The 19,005-nt window shown below is 39.2% G+C and overlaps 1 protein-coding gene across 1 annotated transcript in view; it reads left to right on the top strand.

The window, feature by feature from the left end:
• PCCA (propionyl-CoA carboxylase subunit alpha) overlaps window positions 1-19,005 on the top strand; it is a 436,534-nt gene that overhangs the window by 304,046 nt on the left and 113,483 nt on the right. Inside the window, exon 19 of the mRNA XM_075563454.1 lies at window positions 3,878-3,980. Within this exon, the coding sequence (XP_075419569.1) occupies window positions 3,878-3,980 (103 nt within the window). The remainder of the gene's footprint in view (window positions 1-3,877; window positions 3,981-19,005) is intronic.

Raw genomic sequence — 19,005 nt, 5'->3', positions numbered from 1 at the left:
ACATGCAACTTTCCTCTAGCTTTTAAATGCCCCCCCCCCGCCCCACTATCATGATCCCAATTCTACCATACAAATCCGGCTAGACCAGATGTACACTGGTACAGACAGGAACTGGAAATACAGGGAATCCAGAACAGATGATCCCTTCAGGACCAGTGGTGAGAGTGGCGATACCAGAGGGTGGGGTAGCATCGGTGTAGCACCAATGAAGAACACAGCTTTCCTCCAGTTCCAAAATGCTTCCTCGCCCCCACTACCATGATCCGAATTCTACTTTGCAAGTCTGGATAGAGCAGAGGTTGTACACTGGTGCACATAGGAACTGGAGGCACAGGGAATCCAGGGTGGATGATACTTTCAGGACCAGGGGTATGAGGGGCGATACTGGGAGAGTGGAGGGTGAGTGGGTTGGAAAGGGGAAAGATTACAAGGATCTACATGTGACCTCCTCCCTGGGGGACAGACAACAGAAAAGGGGGTGAAGGGAGATGCCAGATAGGGCAAGATATGACAAAATAATAATCTATAAATTATCAAGGGCTCATGAGGGAGGGTGGAGCGGGGAGGGAGGGGGGAAAAAAGAGGACCTGATGCAAAGGCTTCAGTAGAGAGCAAATGCTTTGAAAATAATTAGGGCAAAGAATGTACAGATGTGCTTTATACAATTGATGTATGTATATGTATGGATTGTGATAAGAGTTGTATGAGCCCCTAATAAAATGTTTAAAAAAGAAAGGGGGAACAGATTACAAGATCTACATATAACTTCCTCCCTGGGGAATGGACAATAGAAAAGTGGGTGAAGGGAGATGTTGGACAAAATAATAATAATTTATAAATTATCAAGGGTTCGTGGGGGAGGGGGGTAGCAGGGGGTCAAATGAGCTGATATCAAGGACTCAAGTAGAAAGCAAATGTTTTAAGAATGATGATGGCAACAAATGCACAAATGTGCTTGACATACAATGGATGGATTGTGATAAATGTTGTATGAGCCCCAATAAGATGATTTAGGGGGGAAAAAGTTACAGGATAGGAAACTCATGAGAGCAGTTCCTAGCCTGTTCTTTAGGGTCACGGTGAGCCAGAATGGACCCGATGGCAGTGACTTTGGCTGTGTTTCTTCTGCCTCACCATGCATGACGTCCTTTTCCAAGGACTGAACTCTCCTAGTAATGTGTCCAAAGTCCATGAGACAGTCTTGTCATCCTTGCTTTTGAGGAACATACTGGCTGCACCTCTTCCAAGACAGCTGTGTTTCTTCTTTCAGCAGTTTGTAATTCCTTACTCGGTCGCTATTTTTGTCAGCACTGTAATCCAAATTCTCCAATATTCAGTATTCAGCTTTGACCTGCCTCTGAGGCAATTGAAAATACCATGGCTTCGATCAGGTGCTAGCTGCCACAAGGCTATGAAATAGATAGGACAAGATCCTAATCTTAGGCGCTCAGAGGCGAATGGGGAGCCCACCGTGTAAACAAGCACAGGTCCTATGGGAATGGATGCCGAAACCGACGGAGAGGTGGGTACAGCAGCAGTCTCCTTCTCCTCCTCTCCTTCACATGCCTTCTCTTCTTGCCCGGCGGCCGCCTTCCTTCCCTCTTGTTTCAAGCGCTCATGTATGTAAAGCACTTTTTTCTGGGAAAAAAAAAAAAACCCTCTCCATTTTTCCACAGGTGACTCTTCCATGCCTGCGTGTACAATGTGCATGATTGTTGATGTGCTGTTAATTTCTTCTTTAATTATTCTACTCTGATGGAATGCCCATCAAGATCCTGCCTTCATCGTCAGAAAATTGATAAAAGCTATAGACTGAATATAAATATTCACCTAAATTTTTAATCATCTTCCATGAGGCTTATGGACATGTTTGTGTGTAGAGGTGATCATGATTTAGTCACAGTTTCTGTAACTGATTTAATTGAATATTCAGAGGTCCTTTTTATTTGATTTTTTAATTGAAATTAAAATATAACCTTTTAAAATTTTTTAGAACTACGACTTAGACTAGATATGGATAAAATGCTAATGTTTAACACTTGGTAAATATTACTTCCTGATCATAAAATAGGTAAACATGCGTGGCCATCTAGCCCAGAAGCAACAAAGCCCACATGGAAGCAGCACACAACATGTGTGATCATGAAGGGCAGAGGAGACCAGGTTTCAAACAACAAAGGCGGGCGGGGGTGGGTGGGGAATCACATCACTGTGAATGAGGGGAGTGCGTCATGGTGACCCAATGCCCATCTGTAGACAGCTGGACATCCCTTGCACAGGGGTAGTGGGGAGGAGATGAGTCACTCAGGGTTCATTGTAGTAACAATGAAACTCAAAACCTTCCTCTAGTTCTTGAACGCTTCCTCCCCTCCCAATTATCATGATCCCAATTCTGCCTTGGGGACCTGGTTAGACCAGAGGATGCACAGCGGTACAGTAGGGATCTGGAAACACAGGGAATCTAGGACAGATGAACCCTCAACACCAGCAGTGGGAGTGGCGACGCCAGGAGGGAAGAGGGTGTAGAAAGGGAGAACCAATCTCGGGGATCTACATGTAACCTCTTCTCTGGGAGATGGGCAATGGGAAAGTGGGTGAGGGGAGACGCCGGGCAGTGTAGGATAAGGTAAAATAATTATTTATAAACTATTAAGGGGGAAGGGGGAGTAGGGAAGGAGGCGGAGGGAAATAAAGGAAACCGAGCTGATTCCAGGAACCCAAGTGGAAGGCAAATTTTGAGAATGACGAGGGCAACGAATGTGTAAGGGTGCTTTGCTCAATTGATGTATGTATGGATTGTGATAAGAGTTGTATGAGCCCCAATAAAAAGATTTATAAAAAAATTGGTAAACATGCAATATTGAAAGTTAAGGGTCATTTTTTAATTTTAGATGATGTTTAAAACTGGAAGTAGAGGAGACATAAAGAATATATAAGTTCTCCATGTCTACTTGTTGTTGTCTGGTTACTTAACACGAAACACTTTGTAACTATTTGTTGAACTCTTAAGTCACTTCGTGATTTTTTTTTTTTTACTGTTTAACAAAATTGTGGTCTTTTCATCCGACTGTATAACCTAAAAGCCAGTGAGTCAATTCCTTCTTGTAGTAAGCCTGTCAGAGTAGAACAGCTGCCTTTTAGGGTTTCCAAGGCTGTAACTCTACAGAAGCAGACTGCCTCCACTTTCTTACAAAGGGGCTGGTGGATTTGAACTGCCGACCTTTTGGTTTGCAGCCAAGCACTGAACAACTCAATATTTTAATTAATTTATGTTCTAGCTAATACACTAAGATCCTTTTTTTCTTCTGTGTAAACTGAGATCATGAAGGAATGCTTCCAGATTATTTTACAAGAATGAACATAGAGGTTCATTTTTTAGTATATACTTAATCTCATCTACAATGAAGCACAAAATAAAACCAGAAAAATTTTCCAGGCAAAAAGTATGCAAAATCAGCTATTTTATAGCTCTGAAGTTTAAGGTATAGCATAGTTGTTTGTTGTAGCATAATTGTAAAAATTGCCTTAAACAGTGACCACATCTTGTAAATAAATTAATATTGCTCTAGGGGAGGTTGACTTGGGAAGATTTGTCACAGCCAACCCCCGTTCACAGGAAAGATGATGGCACAGTGAATATACCGTGGTACCAAAGTTTCCCCAAAATGATTTGTATTATCTTTAAAATATTTGTATTTCTTTTGCTTTTCTGGTTTAAGTCTAAAAAACTTTTTTTCTAAATCTACAAACTTTTCGAATAAAATTTTATATCATGGTCTTTCGCATTTTTTTACCTTATACGCTTAAAAATGTCAGAGAAAAATTATTTTGCTTAGAGAGAATAGTAAGATTATTAACTTTTTTCTTTCTATTTCAGAATGCCAGTTATTAAGCCACAACTGACTAACTGGGAACTCTCAATTAAATTGGACAATGAAATCCATCTTGTCACAGCATCCAACAGTGGGTCAACGTTCTCTGTGAGTTTGATTTCTTTTTTGGTTAATTTTAAAATTATGTATGAATATTTGAAATTATTCTTCACGTGTTCTGTGACTCAGCCTTTAATCTAGCAGAGATGTATACTAGTCTCACCTTCTTTAGGGAACGATGTAAGTGGAACTCTTTATTCTCTTTGGCTAATGAAGAAATACATTGCTAGATCTAGCTATGTTCTAAACCCATTTCCTCATACCTGATTTCTTTTTCTCTCTGTGATTATTGATAAAGTAAATCATTTGTCTCTGTTATAAGGAGTCACATCTACAACGGTCGAGTCAATCCCTACCCTTGCTGACCCTGTAGGACAGAGTAGACCTGCCCGTGGCATTTCCAAAACTCCATGAAGCAGGTAGTCACAGCTTTCTCCCACGGAGCAGATGGTGGATTTGAACTGCCGACCTTCTAGTTAGCCATCACGTGCTTTAACTGCCATGTCACAGTAGTTCCTGGTTCTCACCAATAGCATTTTTAATTAAAATTTCAAATGATACGTAGCTGTGGTGCTAACTGTTCTTTTAAAGCAAGCAATCTGACCCTTTATACAGTGTGAGCTTCAGATTTCATGTCTTAAAAGACTCCTGAGACTATCTTTGTCTTGTTAAGCATCGAACCCCTTGGATATTATCCATGACAAAACCTCCTCAGCTTGAATTCTGGTCTATCGTAAGCAATTTTCCAATAAGATTTCAAAGTTTATATTGTACAATAAGTATATTTAATATAACTACTTATTCATGAATATAAGAAAGATCGGGCATATTTTCTTTAACTGAATAAATGATGATTTATAGAGGATGAAATTAATAACACTACATTATGAGATCTTTTTCAAAACTATTTTCTTAACCAACATTTATTTCATGAGACTACATTCAATCCTGTACTTGTTGGAATTTTAAAACTCATGCTTATAACTTGACTAATAATAATGTTTATTATATTTCCTAATGCACTGATTAATCAGGTCTTTACATTTTTATAAAATATCTTTTGAAAAATACTTATATCAAAAATTTCAAGATACTACATGCTCAAATCATACTTTTTTGTGTATGAATGAAAGCTATTTTTTTTACCATGCAGTGTTGTATGATTTTAATTATGTGGAATTAACAGAATTGATTCCATTTTAATTGTAATTTTCTTAACTCCTTCCTGAACATATCATTAAAATAAACTTAAAGTTGAAAAAAAAGAATAAGTATGTTTAAATCTATTATTTGAGATTACAAGAAAAATGTCATAAAGGGATGTTATTTTAACTAGTAAGCCTTTGTATTTTCATTATGAACCTATGGATGCGGGCATATATATGGAGTATAATGAGTTTTATGTTAATCTCCGTTACTCTTCTCATGACTAAGGTCCACTGAAGTGTCACTTTGTTTTGGGAGAGAATAACAGTTTGTTAGCACGTTGAAATTGGCTAGGAAACAACACTATAATTTCATGTCAGTAGCATGTGGTGAACATGAGGAATGTGGCGGTTCCTCCACCTCAGCTAGGAAATACCACAAGGATTAGTAAGAATGCAATTATCCAACATGCCTGCTATACTACCAGTTAGTGCTCGGAGATTACGCTGGAAAAACTGGCATTCTTATGTGGCAGTCAGGATCACAAATAAGGGTATTTTATGACTCGTGTAATTTCCTTGGCTTCTCTAAATTTTGTGGTTTATTCTCTGCACTCAAACTGCTAATGCATTGGTGACTGAAAATAGTTCCCTCAGATATCTTAAAATGAAAGTTATGCTAGAATTAGATTTTCATTCATTTTTATGATAAATGTGATTTCTAACATTCTTCTGACCTGGATGATAATTTTTAAAAATAGTTGTGTAAGTGGGCACTTAACTGTTTGTCAGATTGAGCAGCAAACTCTGACTTGAGCAGGAAGAAAAAGCATTGATATTATAGTGTTACACTTCCCTGTGGGAAAAGTTAACTTTACCAAAATGTCAACTCCAACATAATTTTAATTCTGTTTTGAGTCATTGCCACTGAAGCTTTGCTGTAATCTGCTACTCGAGCACATTGATATTCTAAGCAACACCTTGCCTTAATAAAGAAACCACTTAAATTACTTCTTTAAAAAAAGTTTTATTGACATATAAGTCATGTTTTGTGTAATTCAGTGTATAAATATATTAGAGAATTGTGCGTTCATCACCACATTCAATATTAGAATATTTTATTCATTCTTGTATCCGTTATTAACTCCCCATTTTCTCCCAACCTCCCCTGAGTTAACCCTAAGAAATTATTTATCTCATTGCTATCTATAGATTTACCTTTCCTGAGTTTGTTATAAATAGACTCATTAAAAACAAAAACAAACAAAAATAACAACAGAATAAAACAAGCCTCAATCCAAAAGATAACATAAAATAATAATAGTAATAATAATTAGAACAAGTAAGAAATGGGTCACAAGGGAAAACAAATGGTAAGCTATTAAATTTTAACTTAACTGCATCTACAGTAATTCCCTTCCCAGTACACTTTGCCTGCTTACAAGTGTATTCACATACTTGGTCCGTGGACCAGGGACTTCCATAGAGGCTTAGTCCATTTGGGTGCACTGTCAATGGATGTGGGCCTTTCATTGTCATCCATAGCCTTCTGCAGACCAGGTGCTCAAAACTTGAGCTCTGATACAGCATCCCTCACTGATCTTGCATTTTATTGTTACTGATCCTTTGATTATACTGATGTATTTGTTTCTTCCTTGTGGGCTTACTGATGCCTCACTTAGAAGGCTGCTTGTTTTATGAAAAGTCTTTAATGACCCCACATACTATTCTTTCTGACCACCGGATCTGTTCACCACACTTTGTCATGACACCCATATCTTCAGTGATCCCTTCATAAGGGCAGGTCCTGGATTACTTCTTAAAGCTACTATTTCTTTGTGCTTGTTTCACATTTCTTGCTGGGAAGCAAGAGATCACTGGTATGAATCAGTGATATCTTTTGAAAATGTTTTCTGTAGGATTACCTTTAACTTCACATTTTATCCCTCAAGAAAAACAGCTCTTTATAAAACACATAGGGATTAATGCATTAAAAATTTGTATGGAAAATTTCTATTATGACATATTTATTGGTTTGTTTTCCTTGCACCTTTTATGCTGACTTTTATCCATATAACAAGACAAATCTATATCCAAATTCATTTTCTCCTAAGCCTTCTCATCTTGAAATTTTCTGTGTGGTATCCCATCTCTACAGATATGGACCAATTTAACTCGAATGTAAATTGAGTATTAATCCCAGTAAATCTATTTCATTCATGAAAGCACGGCTTTAATACTAAATATAAACACAGTAAAAAAGTTATTAGAAAGTAAACGTCAAATGTAAAGACATACAATACAGCAAAGATTATCATATGACTGACCCAAGCAATCCCTAGGTTATGTGCAACCCAATATCTCAAATGTATCTTATTAAATATTATACATTTCATGTAAATATATAATATCACATATTTTCATTTATAAGATAATTATCTTGTTTTTAAATAAAATATGTTTTATGAATAAAACGTGAGGTTTCATTCACATATCAATTTGACGTCTATCTGTAGAGCTAGTTAGGTATATAAGAAATGTCTGTAAACCTAATGTAAAAGACAATCGGCCTTGGGATTATCCACGTGAACAGTCTCTACTTATGGTGCTAAAGAGAAGCAATTATGTTACAATGTGATAAAGGTGTTAGTTGGCTGTTCTTCAGTTAAATCTGTGATAAGGAAAGAAGCCATCATCTGCCTGAGGGAGTGGAGTCCCAAGGAGTACGGAGAATCCTGGGGGAGATGACATTTGAGGACATGATTTTTATATAAGTTTATAAAGCAAAAGGACCCTTAATGGTTTAATGGGGTACAAGTCAGGCTGCTAACCTCAAAGTCGGCAGTTCAAACCCACAAGTCCATCCATGGGAGAAGGATGTGGTTTTGCTCCCAGAGAGATTTACAGCCGTGGAAGCCCATTAGGACCATAGATAGCACTCTGTTCTCAAGAGTTACTTACCCTGCGTCAGAATGGACTTGATGACAGCGCCTGTTCTTTCTTTTTAAAAATAAGTACAGATCATACTATAAATAGATGAGAGTAAACACTGGGACATGGAGAACTAAGTTTGTTGAAAGATCAGAAACATATATGTGTTCACTGTAATAAAGAAAGTGTATGTGTGTATATGCATACATACATGCACGCTTCCTTTTCTTACAATGGAAGAATATGCTAAATTACACTATTTGTTTTTCATAAACAGTAAAGGAGTTTCTCTACCTCTTTGTTTTTAATACTTATTTAACCCTAGCCGCCAAGGGCATGTGCTGAAAAAACTGTTTTTCATTTATGGTTACCAACTCGACACCGTGAGCGTTGTCGTTCAAGCCTGGCACAAAGGAAATATTGCAAACTGAGCTTCAGGAACTAAGTCGTGTAACCAACGTTACACCGCTTGTAAGTGTAGAATCTGGGGTTCAACTCGGGTCGGTGTAATTCCAAGGCTTATGATATTAACTACTACTTCTCTCTAGGTCACTGTACAAAGTAGTTTTGCTAGACAAAATTGTCAGAAATAGTGGCATTATCATGGAAATTAGCTTTGTTAGTCTGGGGAGAAATCATTGTTACTATAAAACTCAAAACCATTATAAAATTCAAACATAATTATTAATATAAAACTCGAAACTGCCACCAAGTTGATTCCAGCTCATGGCCACCCTATAGGACAGGGTAGAAATGCTCCCTGTGAGCTTCCAAGACTGTAACTCTTTACGGAGCAAAAACCGATAGTGCTGCTGACCTTGTGGTTAGCAGACCAGCACGTAACCCACTCACCACTAGGGAAACCGGAATTTTTTTTTGCCACAAGGCGAAAGAAATTCTCTGTGTGATATGCTGAAGTCATACCCTTTAAAGGAACCATGAAAGACATTCCAACTCCAACTCCCACGCACTGCCATTGAGCCAAGGCTGATTCATCGCACCCTAGGACCAGGGAGAGCTGCCCCTGTGGATTTCTGAGACCAATTGCCTCTGTGTATGTGTGTTAGCTTGTACTTCTAGTCGTTAAATTTCCAAAAGGTGATTTTTAGCAGCGGCTTCACAGATGTGTAAAACAAGTAGTAAGTCTTTAGAGCAATATGAGATTTGAGGTAGATAAGATTTTGCCTCTAGAAGAGTTTCTGCTTTCATCTTATTTTCTCAATAATGCTTGTTTTTTCATTGATGTAAAATGGTCTCATCTTTAGATGCCTGTGGTGGAGGGAGGGAAATGTTTTGTAGGATTCATATCATTGAAATCACCACCCTATATTTTTCTTCTCAAAGAAAGAATATGGTAGTGAACATAAGAATAAAAAATAATAATTACATATGGATGCATAATAAGAAATAATTACATACGCATTGTTTTAAGGTTTCTTTCTCTGTTATAGCCACCCCTTTCCCCTTTGTTCTCCCACCGTTTACTATGTTTGTGATTTCTTGAATAGGAAAAAACTCAACCACAGTTTCCGTTGATATTTAGGAAGCACATTGAAAATTTGGTTTTAAGTGAAGCTAAACGTAAATGTTTTTTTGCATAAGATTTTCTTTAAAAATCAAGAATTGATTACACCTAGCATCAGTAATCTTGAGGACATCATATAATTTTATTTTTGCATTTTTGGACATTAAGAAATCTAAGGATCACGTCAACAAGAGTATACTCTTGTTTTACATCAGAATCTCTGTCCTTTCATCGTATCTTCTAATGTGGACAAAAATGTTAAATTATACAAAGGATATGATTAAAAACAGTCATGGTTCCTCCTTTAAAGAAGTAACTTTAAATTCCTTGCCTAGAAAATATTAGAATATTACTATGTTCTTTTGCCTCTATGGTCAGTTTCATTTTAACCTTCTATTGTGAATTAGTGAAGGTCTACCGAGCAGATCATCATTTTCACATTCAACAATTTATACACATTTTGCTTGAACTCGTCCGTTGTCTCCCCCATCCCCCCAATGTAGCATCACTTATTCCACTTTCTCCCTGTGTTGCCTTTCTCTGTTGCTCCCGCTCTTCCCACCTCCTGAATCTTGTGTTGGGTAAAGGCTGCCCTTTTGATCATAGTTCTCAACCTGTAGAAGACTAGAGGACCATCGCCCCAGGGGCCCACCTGTCTTACTGGTGTAAGCATGGTCTCTTTTATGATTTTGAGTTTTTGTTCCACATTTTTCTCCTACTCTCATTAGGACCTTCGAATGTGATCCTTTTCAGAGCATTTGGCAGCAGTAGCCAGGAACCATCTGATTCTTCTGGTCTCCCGACTGTGAAGACTGATGTGGTCAGGTCCGTTGAAGTCATTGTTTCCTCGTGTTTTCAGATTTTCATCATTCTTGTTGCCTCGAGACAGGAGAGAATGGTTCCCTTTAAGGACAAACTCGTATTGCGTTCTTGACTATGAAAAGCACCATGAGAAGGTTAGTTAGCGATTGCAGTCTCACCAAGTGTAGGTAGGTAGGCATCCAGTTAGGAAATTATGTACGGAGATGTTGCAAGTTGACGTCATTGCTCTGAACTCTGATTATGGCAGCTGAGAGAAATGAGTGAATATGGTAGATATTTAAGAGGTAGAATCAATTGAACATGAAAATTGATGGCAAAACTCTTGTTGGCCTGTAGTACTGTTGGCTTAAACAGTACACATTTACTGTGTGTCAAACAAGGTTTGGGGTTCTTCACATACATTGTGTTTTTTAGTAACAGTGATGCCCAGCATTTACTGAGCAAAATGTATGCCATAAGTTCCCAAACTTATTTGGCCCTATTTTCGGGGGGGGGGGGGGGCGGAGAAAAGCCAACAGTTAAAAGCTTTTGTACTGAATTCATAAAGATTAAGAAAGAAGGAAGAATGGGAACAGGAAAGACAAGGAGGAAGTAGGATAAGTGATCTTTTATTGTAAGGATTGTAATCATTGAGATGAAACATTGTGTGAGTCATTGAGTGGAACACTGATCTGCTCTGTACATCTTCATCCAATTCAGAAGAAAAAGTTAAAAACAAACAAACACCATTTTAACTATAGCCCGTACGTAGTACAGGTTAAAGTGTAGACATCTGCTTTGCAGCTCCCCTGAGTCATTCTAGGAGCCTTGGTGAAAGAGTGGTTTATACGCTGGGCTGCCTGCTCATGGCGGGGCCAGCAGTTTGCACTCACCAACCGCTCCACAGAAGAAAGGTAAGGCTTTCTACTCCCGTAAAGTTGTACAGTCTCGGAAAACCCACAGGGGTAGTTCCAGTCTGCCCTACAGAGTTGCCGTGAATCAGAATAAACCCGATAGCAGTGAGCTAGGGTTTCAGTTGATGGGTCATTCTAGCATGCCCAGGCCCAGGGCATGGTATCTCCCACTTTGGGAAACACTGATGATATGCCAAGCATTGAACGAAGTGCCTGTTTTCCTAAAGTCACAGAACTAATATCTGCATGGGAATTCAGTCCCAATTCTAGTTCCTGAGCTTACAACTTTCTACTCTATTGCCTCACAAGAACCCTGTGATTAATGTGGGAATGTTGAGAGAGGAAAAAGTTAAAATTGTGTCCACATGGGTAGATGAGTAGTGATATTGCCTTTTATAGTAGAATTTAGGAAATAAGTCATTTGAAATTTTGACACGTGCTGGTGTTTATTGGATCATTGTACATAGGTTCTTTGGCCTAAGAGAGGGTTTTGATAAGAGCTTTGATTAAGATATATACAGGTAATAATTGAAGGAAGGCAATATATACTCATACATATGTCAGAGTAGTCAGCCTCTGACAATCATGGGGGTCCATAGGCGTAATTGTATGGTGAAAATATATAAAGATTATAATATAGTTATAGGGAAGGAAGGAGAGAAGATAAAAGTAAAGGAGTCAGACACATGACATGGTAGCATGCTTACCTCAGCCCCTCTTGGTGGTCCACGTGAGGTGGGAGATGAGAGGAGGAGAGAGTTTGAGTTTATTTCTAACCAAGGCTTATATATCCTTAGAGACCTTGTAAGCCCCCCCCCCCTAATTACAGGTGACCACATACACAACAAGAAGAGATTGTACCATAGGCAATACAAGCAATGGGAGGGGAGGGATTAGGGGTACACATATGACAAGATGGGCAGACCCTAGACTCAAGATGGGAGCCTAACCTTGGTCATCCTTGAGTGGGCTCAGCCTTGTCTCTAGGCCCTCCTTCAGGGAAGCAATCCACTATCCTTATCAGAGGGGAGTGGGCCCTTCTTAGGGTGGGACAAACTATACAGTCTGATTGCTCTAGATGGTGATGACCCTCAGGGAGAATAACCTCTAAGCAGCTTGCATTGACCTCCAAGTATACAGTCATTTTCCATGTGATACCAGCAGCATCCTAGGTTTGACATATATTTGGGGGAGACAGCCTGGGGGAAATCCTTCTGTATCCCACATACATGTGAAGGTGTTTATTGAGTCATTTTGTATAAGGTTTTCAGCTCGAGAGAGAGCTTGGATAAGAGTTTTGATCAAGCAAGTCCAAGGTAAAGTAGAGAGAGAAGGAAGGAGGGCCAATATTAGCTAAGTATCTTCAGTTGGCCCAGGCCATATGTGAATGAAGGACATGGTTTTTCTGCATGTACTAATAATGCTGGGAATTGCCATGCTGATATGGAGTTCCTATTACTGATCCTGCATTCTTGAGTGCACAGTTAATTGTATATATTGAACATGATGGCTTAAGTATTGAATTCTCTCTAGTTAGTGAGCTTGTGGCCTACTGCCACATCTAATCATGTTCCTGAAATAATCTTAGGAGAGGGAGGGGAAAAGAGAGGAGCTGACACCAAGGGGGCTCAAATAGAAAAAATATTTTTAAAATGATGATGGCAACATATGTACAAATGTGCTTGACACAATTGATGTATGGATTGTTATAAGAGTTGTAAGAGCCCCCAATTAAAATGATTTATAAAAAAGAAGAAAATCTTTCCAAATAAAAGCCCTCTCTGAGTTTTTAGGTGTCATTGAGTTCGTAATGGCCTGCAGCGAGCCTGTGAGCAACAGGAGGAAACGCCTCAATGCCCCGTGCCGTCCTCACAGTCATTCCTCTGCCTGAGCCTGGCGGTGCCGCCACGGCGTCAGCCCATCTCAGGGAGGGCCTTCCTCTTTTTTGCTGCCCCTCCATTTTGTCAAACACGGTGTTCTTCTCCAAGGACTGGTCTCTCCTGACAACACGTCCAAAGAATGTACGACAAGTCTTGCCAACCTTGAGTTTAAGGAGCACTCTGGCCCTAGTTCTTCCAAGATAGATTGGTTTTGTGCTTTAGCAGTCTATGGTATTTCGGTATTCTTCGCCAGCACAATTCAAATGCATCGGTTCTTCGTCTTAGGCAGTGTTTAACTTTCACATGCATATGAGGCAATGAGAAACACCGTGGCTGGGTCAGGCGCACCTTAGTCTTCAGAGTAACACCCTTGCTTTTCAATACTCCCAAAAGGTCTTGTGCAGCAGATTTACCTAATGCAACACATCTTTTGATCTCTTGAATACTGCTTCCATGAGCATCGATTATGGATCCAAGCAAACAAAATCCTTGACAACTGTAACTCTTTGAGGGAGTAAAAAGCCCCATCTTTCTCTCCAGGAGCAGCTGCTAGTTTTGAACTGCTGACCTTTCGGATCATAGCCGAACTCCTTTTTGTTTTTAAGATCTGTTTTCTCCCTGTGGTGTAGAAGTTTACTTCTGTTTCCAGGAATTTATTCTCTACTACAAAAGTTCCTATGAACTGAAATCTTTTGAGTTGCAGCTAACCCAGATAGCATGGTAGACATTTTCTAGGGGTAGAAAGGTAGCACAGAAGTAGGGGGCTAACAGTTCTCTTAGGGAAATAACAGTTGTTAGGTACTCAAAGAGAACCCCATTTGTGTTTTATTTGGTCATTTCAGGTTTGAGGGGGATAGAAAGCAGAACTTGCCAAATCCTCATTGATCAGGAAACAGTACTTGGAGCCCAGAAGAAGGGGCATCTCTCCCAAGTGGCTCCATGAGTGAAGAGCAAGGTCGGAGGCCCTCGGTCCTGCTCTTGGCATTGAGCAACTGTTGGGGGAGAAGAGGTCCTGAATCTTATCAACTGGGTTTATCTCTCTGCATATTGCAAAGGACGGCTGAAATATTGAATTTCCTCCATTTAAGGTGTTTTTCTACCTACTGTCACGTCTAATAGTGTTTCTTCTATGGTGGGGGAGGGGGCTGTCATTATTCAGTAGGGTTGTGTGAACTGCCCAGAGCCAAGAACAGCAGATTAAAAAGACTTGGTAGGCTAGACACTGAGACTACTTTATTCTGTTGGGATAAATTTCCAAATAGAATTCTGCTCCACTTCATGGTCCAAATTATGTCTGTTAGAGAGGGTGTTGTTGTTGTTGTTTATTACACTAACGAAATTTTAATGTCTTGTGCTGCTTCTGCTGCTTCTTATTAATTATGAAGACTCCTAACTGAACATCCAATTCCCGGTTGGGTGGATGAGGAAAGTTAGCTGTGCAGCAATGTCTTTTATTGATTTCTTAAAACAACTCCCACTCAGCCAAAATATAAACCACTTCAAATATTGACGCATCTGCTGTTTCTTTGACGCCTTGTCAATGCGCACAACTGGAGCTGCAGGCCAGCCGGCGAAATTTCAGGTAGTGCTATTTGTGAAGATGGCTAAATCCCGATTGTCCGCCTTGTTAATGAACTAGCGTACACTCCTCCCGTCCCTCTCTGAAGCTTTGTAGTTCATAAAAATAACACCGTGGCAGGCCCTCCCTGTGCCTCGGCTCTCACGGAATGTTTTGATGTCTTCGCAAAAGGCAGACCGGTGCTTTCCTTTGAAATGTGTGAGGCAGTTTCAGATGCAGCTTCTCAGATGGATTTAATTAGTCCTTCATAGGCCTGGATGTCCGTTTGTGGCCGCCGAATTCTCATTTCATTCACCCATAACTAGAAACACCTCGCTTCAAACGGGCTTCTTCAAAGAAAGAGGGTTTAGGGTTCTATGTTTTACTGCTTTTTGATGTTGGTTCCCCTTTAACTGAGAAGACCTTATGTTTATACAACTGTTATTATTAAGAAAACATAGCTTTCTTCACCGAGGTTCCTTTTGTATCAGTGCTGGTTATTGGTGGTGGTCAGAGATCTGCTGAATAGATCTCACCCGCCCCCCACGATCACAGCAGCTGTGTGTTTACAGATTCTTCTGAGAGGCAGAAGCCGAAAAGTTGGCTGAGCGCTGTGGAATAACCCCTAAAACTGAAAATTGAGTGCAATTAGAAGGTACGGACAAGCAGCTTAAATGTGTTGATAGGGTGCTTGGTTCATTCAAGAGCTTAGAGCATTAACCACAAAAGGCAGCGCAAACCAGTGAACAGGTTGCTGTAACTCCAGCCGTACCTGTGTTGCCTGTGGTCTACGGGTCATGGTATACTCCAGCAAATATGCTGCAAAACGGAAAGTAGAGCCTTCTAGTAAAAACATGCCCTGGATATGGAGGCAAGAACCATCACATTTTGGCTCCATTATCTTCATTTTGTAGAAATTTCCTTATTCTAGATTTAAAAAATAATTATTACTATACTTTCTCAAGTCATTAGAATAGCTACTTGAGTTAGCCCTGCAAATAACGCGCTTTCTTCTCTTCCCCAGTTAGTGTGTCGAAGGTCTTGTAGGCTTCATCTTGAAGGGCACTTTTATCTTCTGTGCCTACAGTTCTAATTACATTTCAGGGGTTGTGATCTCTCCCAGGATCCTGTTCACTCATTGTGTCTAAGATGAAATGCTTGAGGGTGTTTTTGGCGGTTGGAGGAGGAGGGGACTGTTCAGTCATGCACATCACCAAAAGTTTACATCTCCGCACATTTCTTTGCTCTAAAGTTCTAATTTGCCTATAAATCCTAAAACATAACTCTTTTAACCTCTCACTACTCATTTAGACTTTAAACAGCTATTCCGGAGTGACAAATCACACTTGAAAGTACACAGTAACATATTCTATACACTCTTTTGGTAACATATTCTATACATTATTTTAATATTCTGTACAAGAATCAATAGGATTTAGGCTTATATTTCTGCCTTGTTTCGTAGCCATAACTGATCTTTCCCAGCTTATCCCCAAAGCCATTGTAATTTCTAGAAGTTAAAGGTCAGAGATCTATAGCCATAGGACATGTGTGAAAAGATTGACAAGCGCTTAAAGATTGTGCTGTGTTTTTTGTTATTGTTGTTGTTTGCAGTAAATCAGAAAGTGATTCAATTGAAAGGACCAACCTACAGTTGGCTATTAATTTCTCTGGTCTTGATTGTTTTGTTTTGGATATATTTTGTGGAGCTTCTGGTGTTATAAAATAATAGTTTAGCTCGGGAATACTTTATGGAACTTCTGTAATTTTAATTTTTAAAAATAACCTGTGATTTATTTAAGGCATTTTTTTAATGTTCTATCTTTAATATGATGTGATGGCATTACCACATTCTTTTTATCAATGCTTTAAAACTCTTGGGAGAAATATAACATGTATTGAGGTGAATTATGTTTTATACCACTTTGCAAGAATACTTGTTTGGGAAAGTTTTAAAATTTCTAGTACTTAAATATTTCTAGTATTTAAAGTTATCAAGATAACAAAGATGGTCGCTGTCTTATGTAAACTGGACAGTCTTATGAAAAAAGAAATCTCAGTCACTTTGGATATGGAGGCAAGAACCATCATATTTTTGCTCCATTGTCTTTGTTTTGTAGAAATTTCCTCATTTCTTCCCAGCATTTACTAATGAGGTTTGGGTTGTGGTTAGGTAGTGGGTGGGGGAGAAACAATTATTGTAATATTGTATTTAAGAAGACAAGTCTTTGAAGATAAATAAACCTATGCTACTCACCAATTATAGAAATTTGGAAACCGTTCTTTGAACCCCCTCAGTGGTGATGCTTTTGTAAATGCTGGTCTAGGGGATGTCATATGGACTGTCCAGTCAAATGGACATGAGTTAAAATGCCAACCCCAAACCATAGGCCGTGGAATCTGGTAGAGGCTAGGTATCTTTTCTGAGCCATGGTTTTCCTCTTCCAAAAGATAGGGGTGCTAGTCCACAGGGTTTTGTGGAAATCCAATGAAACAATGTAAATAAAGGATCTAGTACAATGGCATGTAGTAAACGCTCATGAGATTGTTCCTCTCCCACCTTCAGTGTGTGAACCAAGCTAAACCAAAGAACCTTTTCTTTTAAAACCAGTTAGTTTCCATCGTGGGAAAAATAGGTAAAAAGTTTTAATAAGCACCAAAAAAGAAAAGGTACATACACAGAGTGGCAAGACTTTTCAGTGACGATATCCTAAGGTCCAGTAGTAGTCTCTATGTATTAGAATGGTAGTATTCCTTTTTTTTTTTTTTGACGCCATTTTTTGAGATGATGAGAGAACACCAGAAAAATATCTACAGAGGTGATCTACATGTCTTGGTGAATGACTTGGGAAATTTTGCCTAGGGACTTCATTGCTGCCCCCTTGCCCTCCTGCTTCCAGCCCTGGGGACACTGCTATGGCTTGATCCCAGAAATCCTGCAGTTCCTCCTTTGCCCACCATAGGGCATGCCTACGCTGTTAAAGGTGCAGGGCGGACCGGATTCTGCTCTTAGGAGGGATTTGTCCCATCTCCATTGGGAGCCTTTTTCTTACCCATGAGCAAGAATTCTATTGTTTACTTTAGGCATCTTGGATCTACCACATTGATTACCCTAGTGACTATTCTTTGCACTAAAATATTGGTTCTTGCTATTGTATTTTTCCTCCTAATGAATTTACCAACATATCTAAAGTAGAATGGGTTGAGACGTAAGCAGCTCCATTTACGTAGGTCACGCTACTTTACTAGCTGTGGAGTGAGAGCATACATTTTAATGCCTCTGAACCTTACTGAACTGTGTTGACTGGTGTAGTAGGAGCCCCGAGGACATAGAGATTACATGTTGGGCTGCTAACCTCAAGGTCAGCAGTTTGAAACCACCAGCCACTTGATGGGAGAAAGATGAGATTTTCTAATCCGCATCTTTCTAATCTCACAAAGAGTTACAGTCTCAGAAACCAATGGAGACAGTTCTACCCCATCCTTTAGGGTCGCCATGAGTTGTGATCAACTTGATAGCAGTGATTTTTTGTTGTTGGTGGTGTGTGTGTGTTTATAGGTGTGATGTGTGACTATCATATGGAACAGTAGTACAGGTGGAGATTAGTAAGCAAAGCACCATCTTCTATTATAAATAACTGGTCAAATAACTGACATATTTTTTTCAGTAGCTACCAAATTTACCCAGTTGAACAAAGTATGTTTATGCTTGTTTTTTAAAGTCTAGTGATGATTACTTGACAACTGGACTGAATGTATTTCTTTATTCATAAAGGTTCGATATGATTTGTGGAAGAATTGTTATTTTCCTGATTTGATTTGAAAGAAGTTTTAAGATAATTATTGACTGTTGATAAGCAGCTTCTAAAACTGCTAAGGCCACGTGAGGTCTAGAAGTGACTGGCAAGGTTGCTGGTAGCAAGTTCCGTGTCTCTGACCAACGACTGAAGAGAGCTCTGCAGTGATTCATTCCACGTCACTGATGTAGGGGCATTGATTGAGCTTTTAACCAAAAAGCTAATCAATCTCAAATTGTCTTGGTTTCTTCTGTTGGGTTTCAAATGACCGTACTGTGGCACACATTGAGAATTTTACCTCAATGGGGAGGTGTTTCATTCTTGGTTTGAGTATAGCATTCCAGGCTGTAATTAAGCTGTAATCCCAGAAATACACCAACTTACAAGGAATGCTATTCTTGCTAGCATTCTGTACATATCATTTGCTTATTCAAGCATGTAAAACTTTAACAAGAGGAGGTAATTTTGCTTTGATTTCTTGATTTGGATTGTTCTACTATTTGGCACTGGGTGGAAGAAGAA

The sequence above is a fragment of the Tenrec ecaudatus genome, chromosome 11 (genome assembly GCF_050624435.1).
Source record: "Tenrec ecaudatus isolate mTenEca1 chromosome 11, mTenEca1.hap1, whole genome shotgun sequence".
NCBI classification, from domain to species: domain Eukaryota; kingdom Metazoa; phylum Chordata; class Mammalia; order Afrosoricida; family Tenrecidae; genus Tenrec; species Tenrec ecaudatus.
This window is presented reverse-complemented; position numbering and strand designations above follow the sequence as displayed.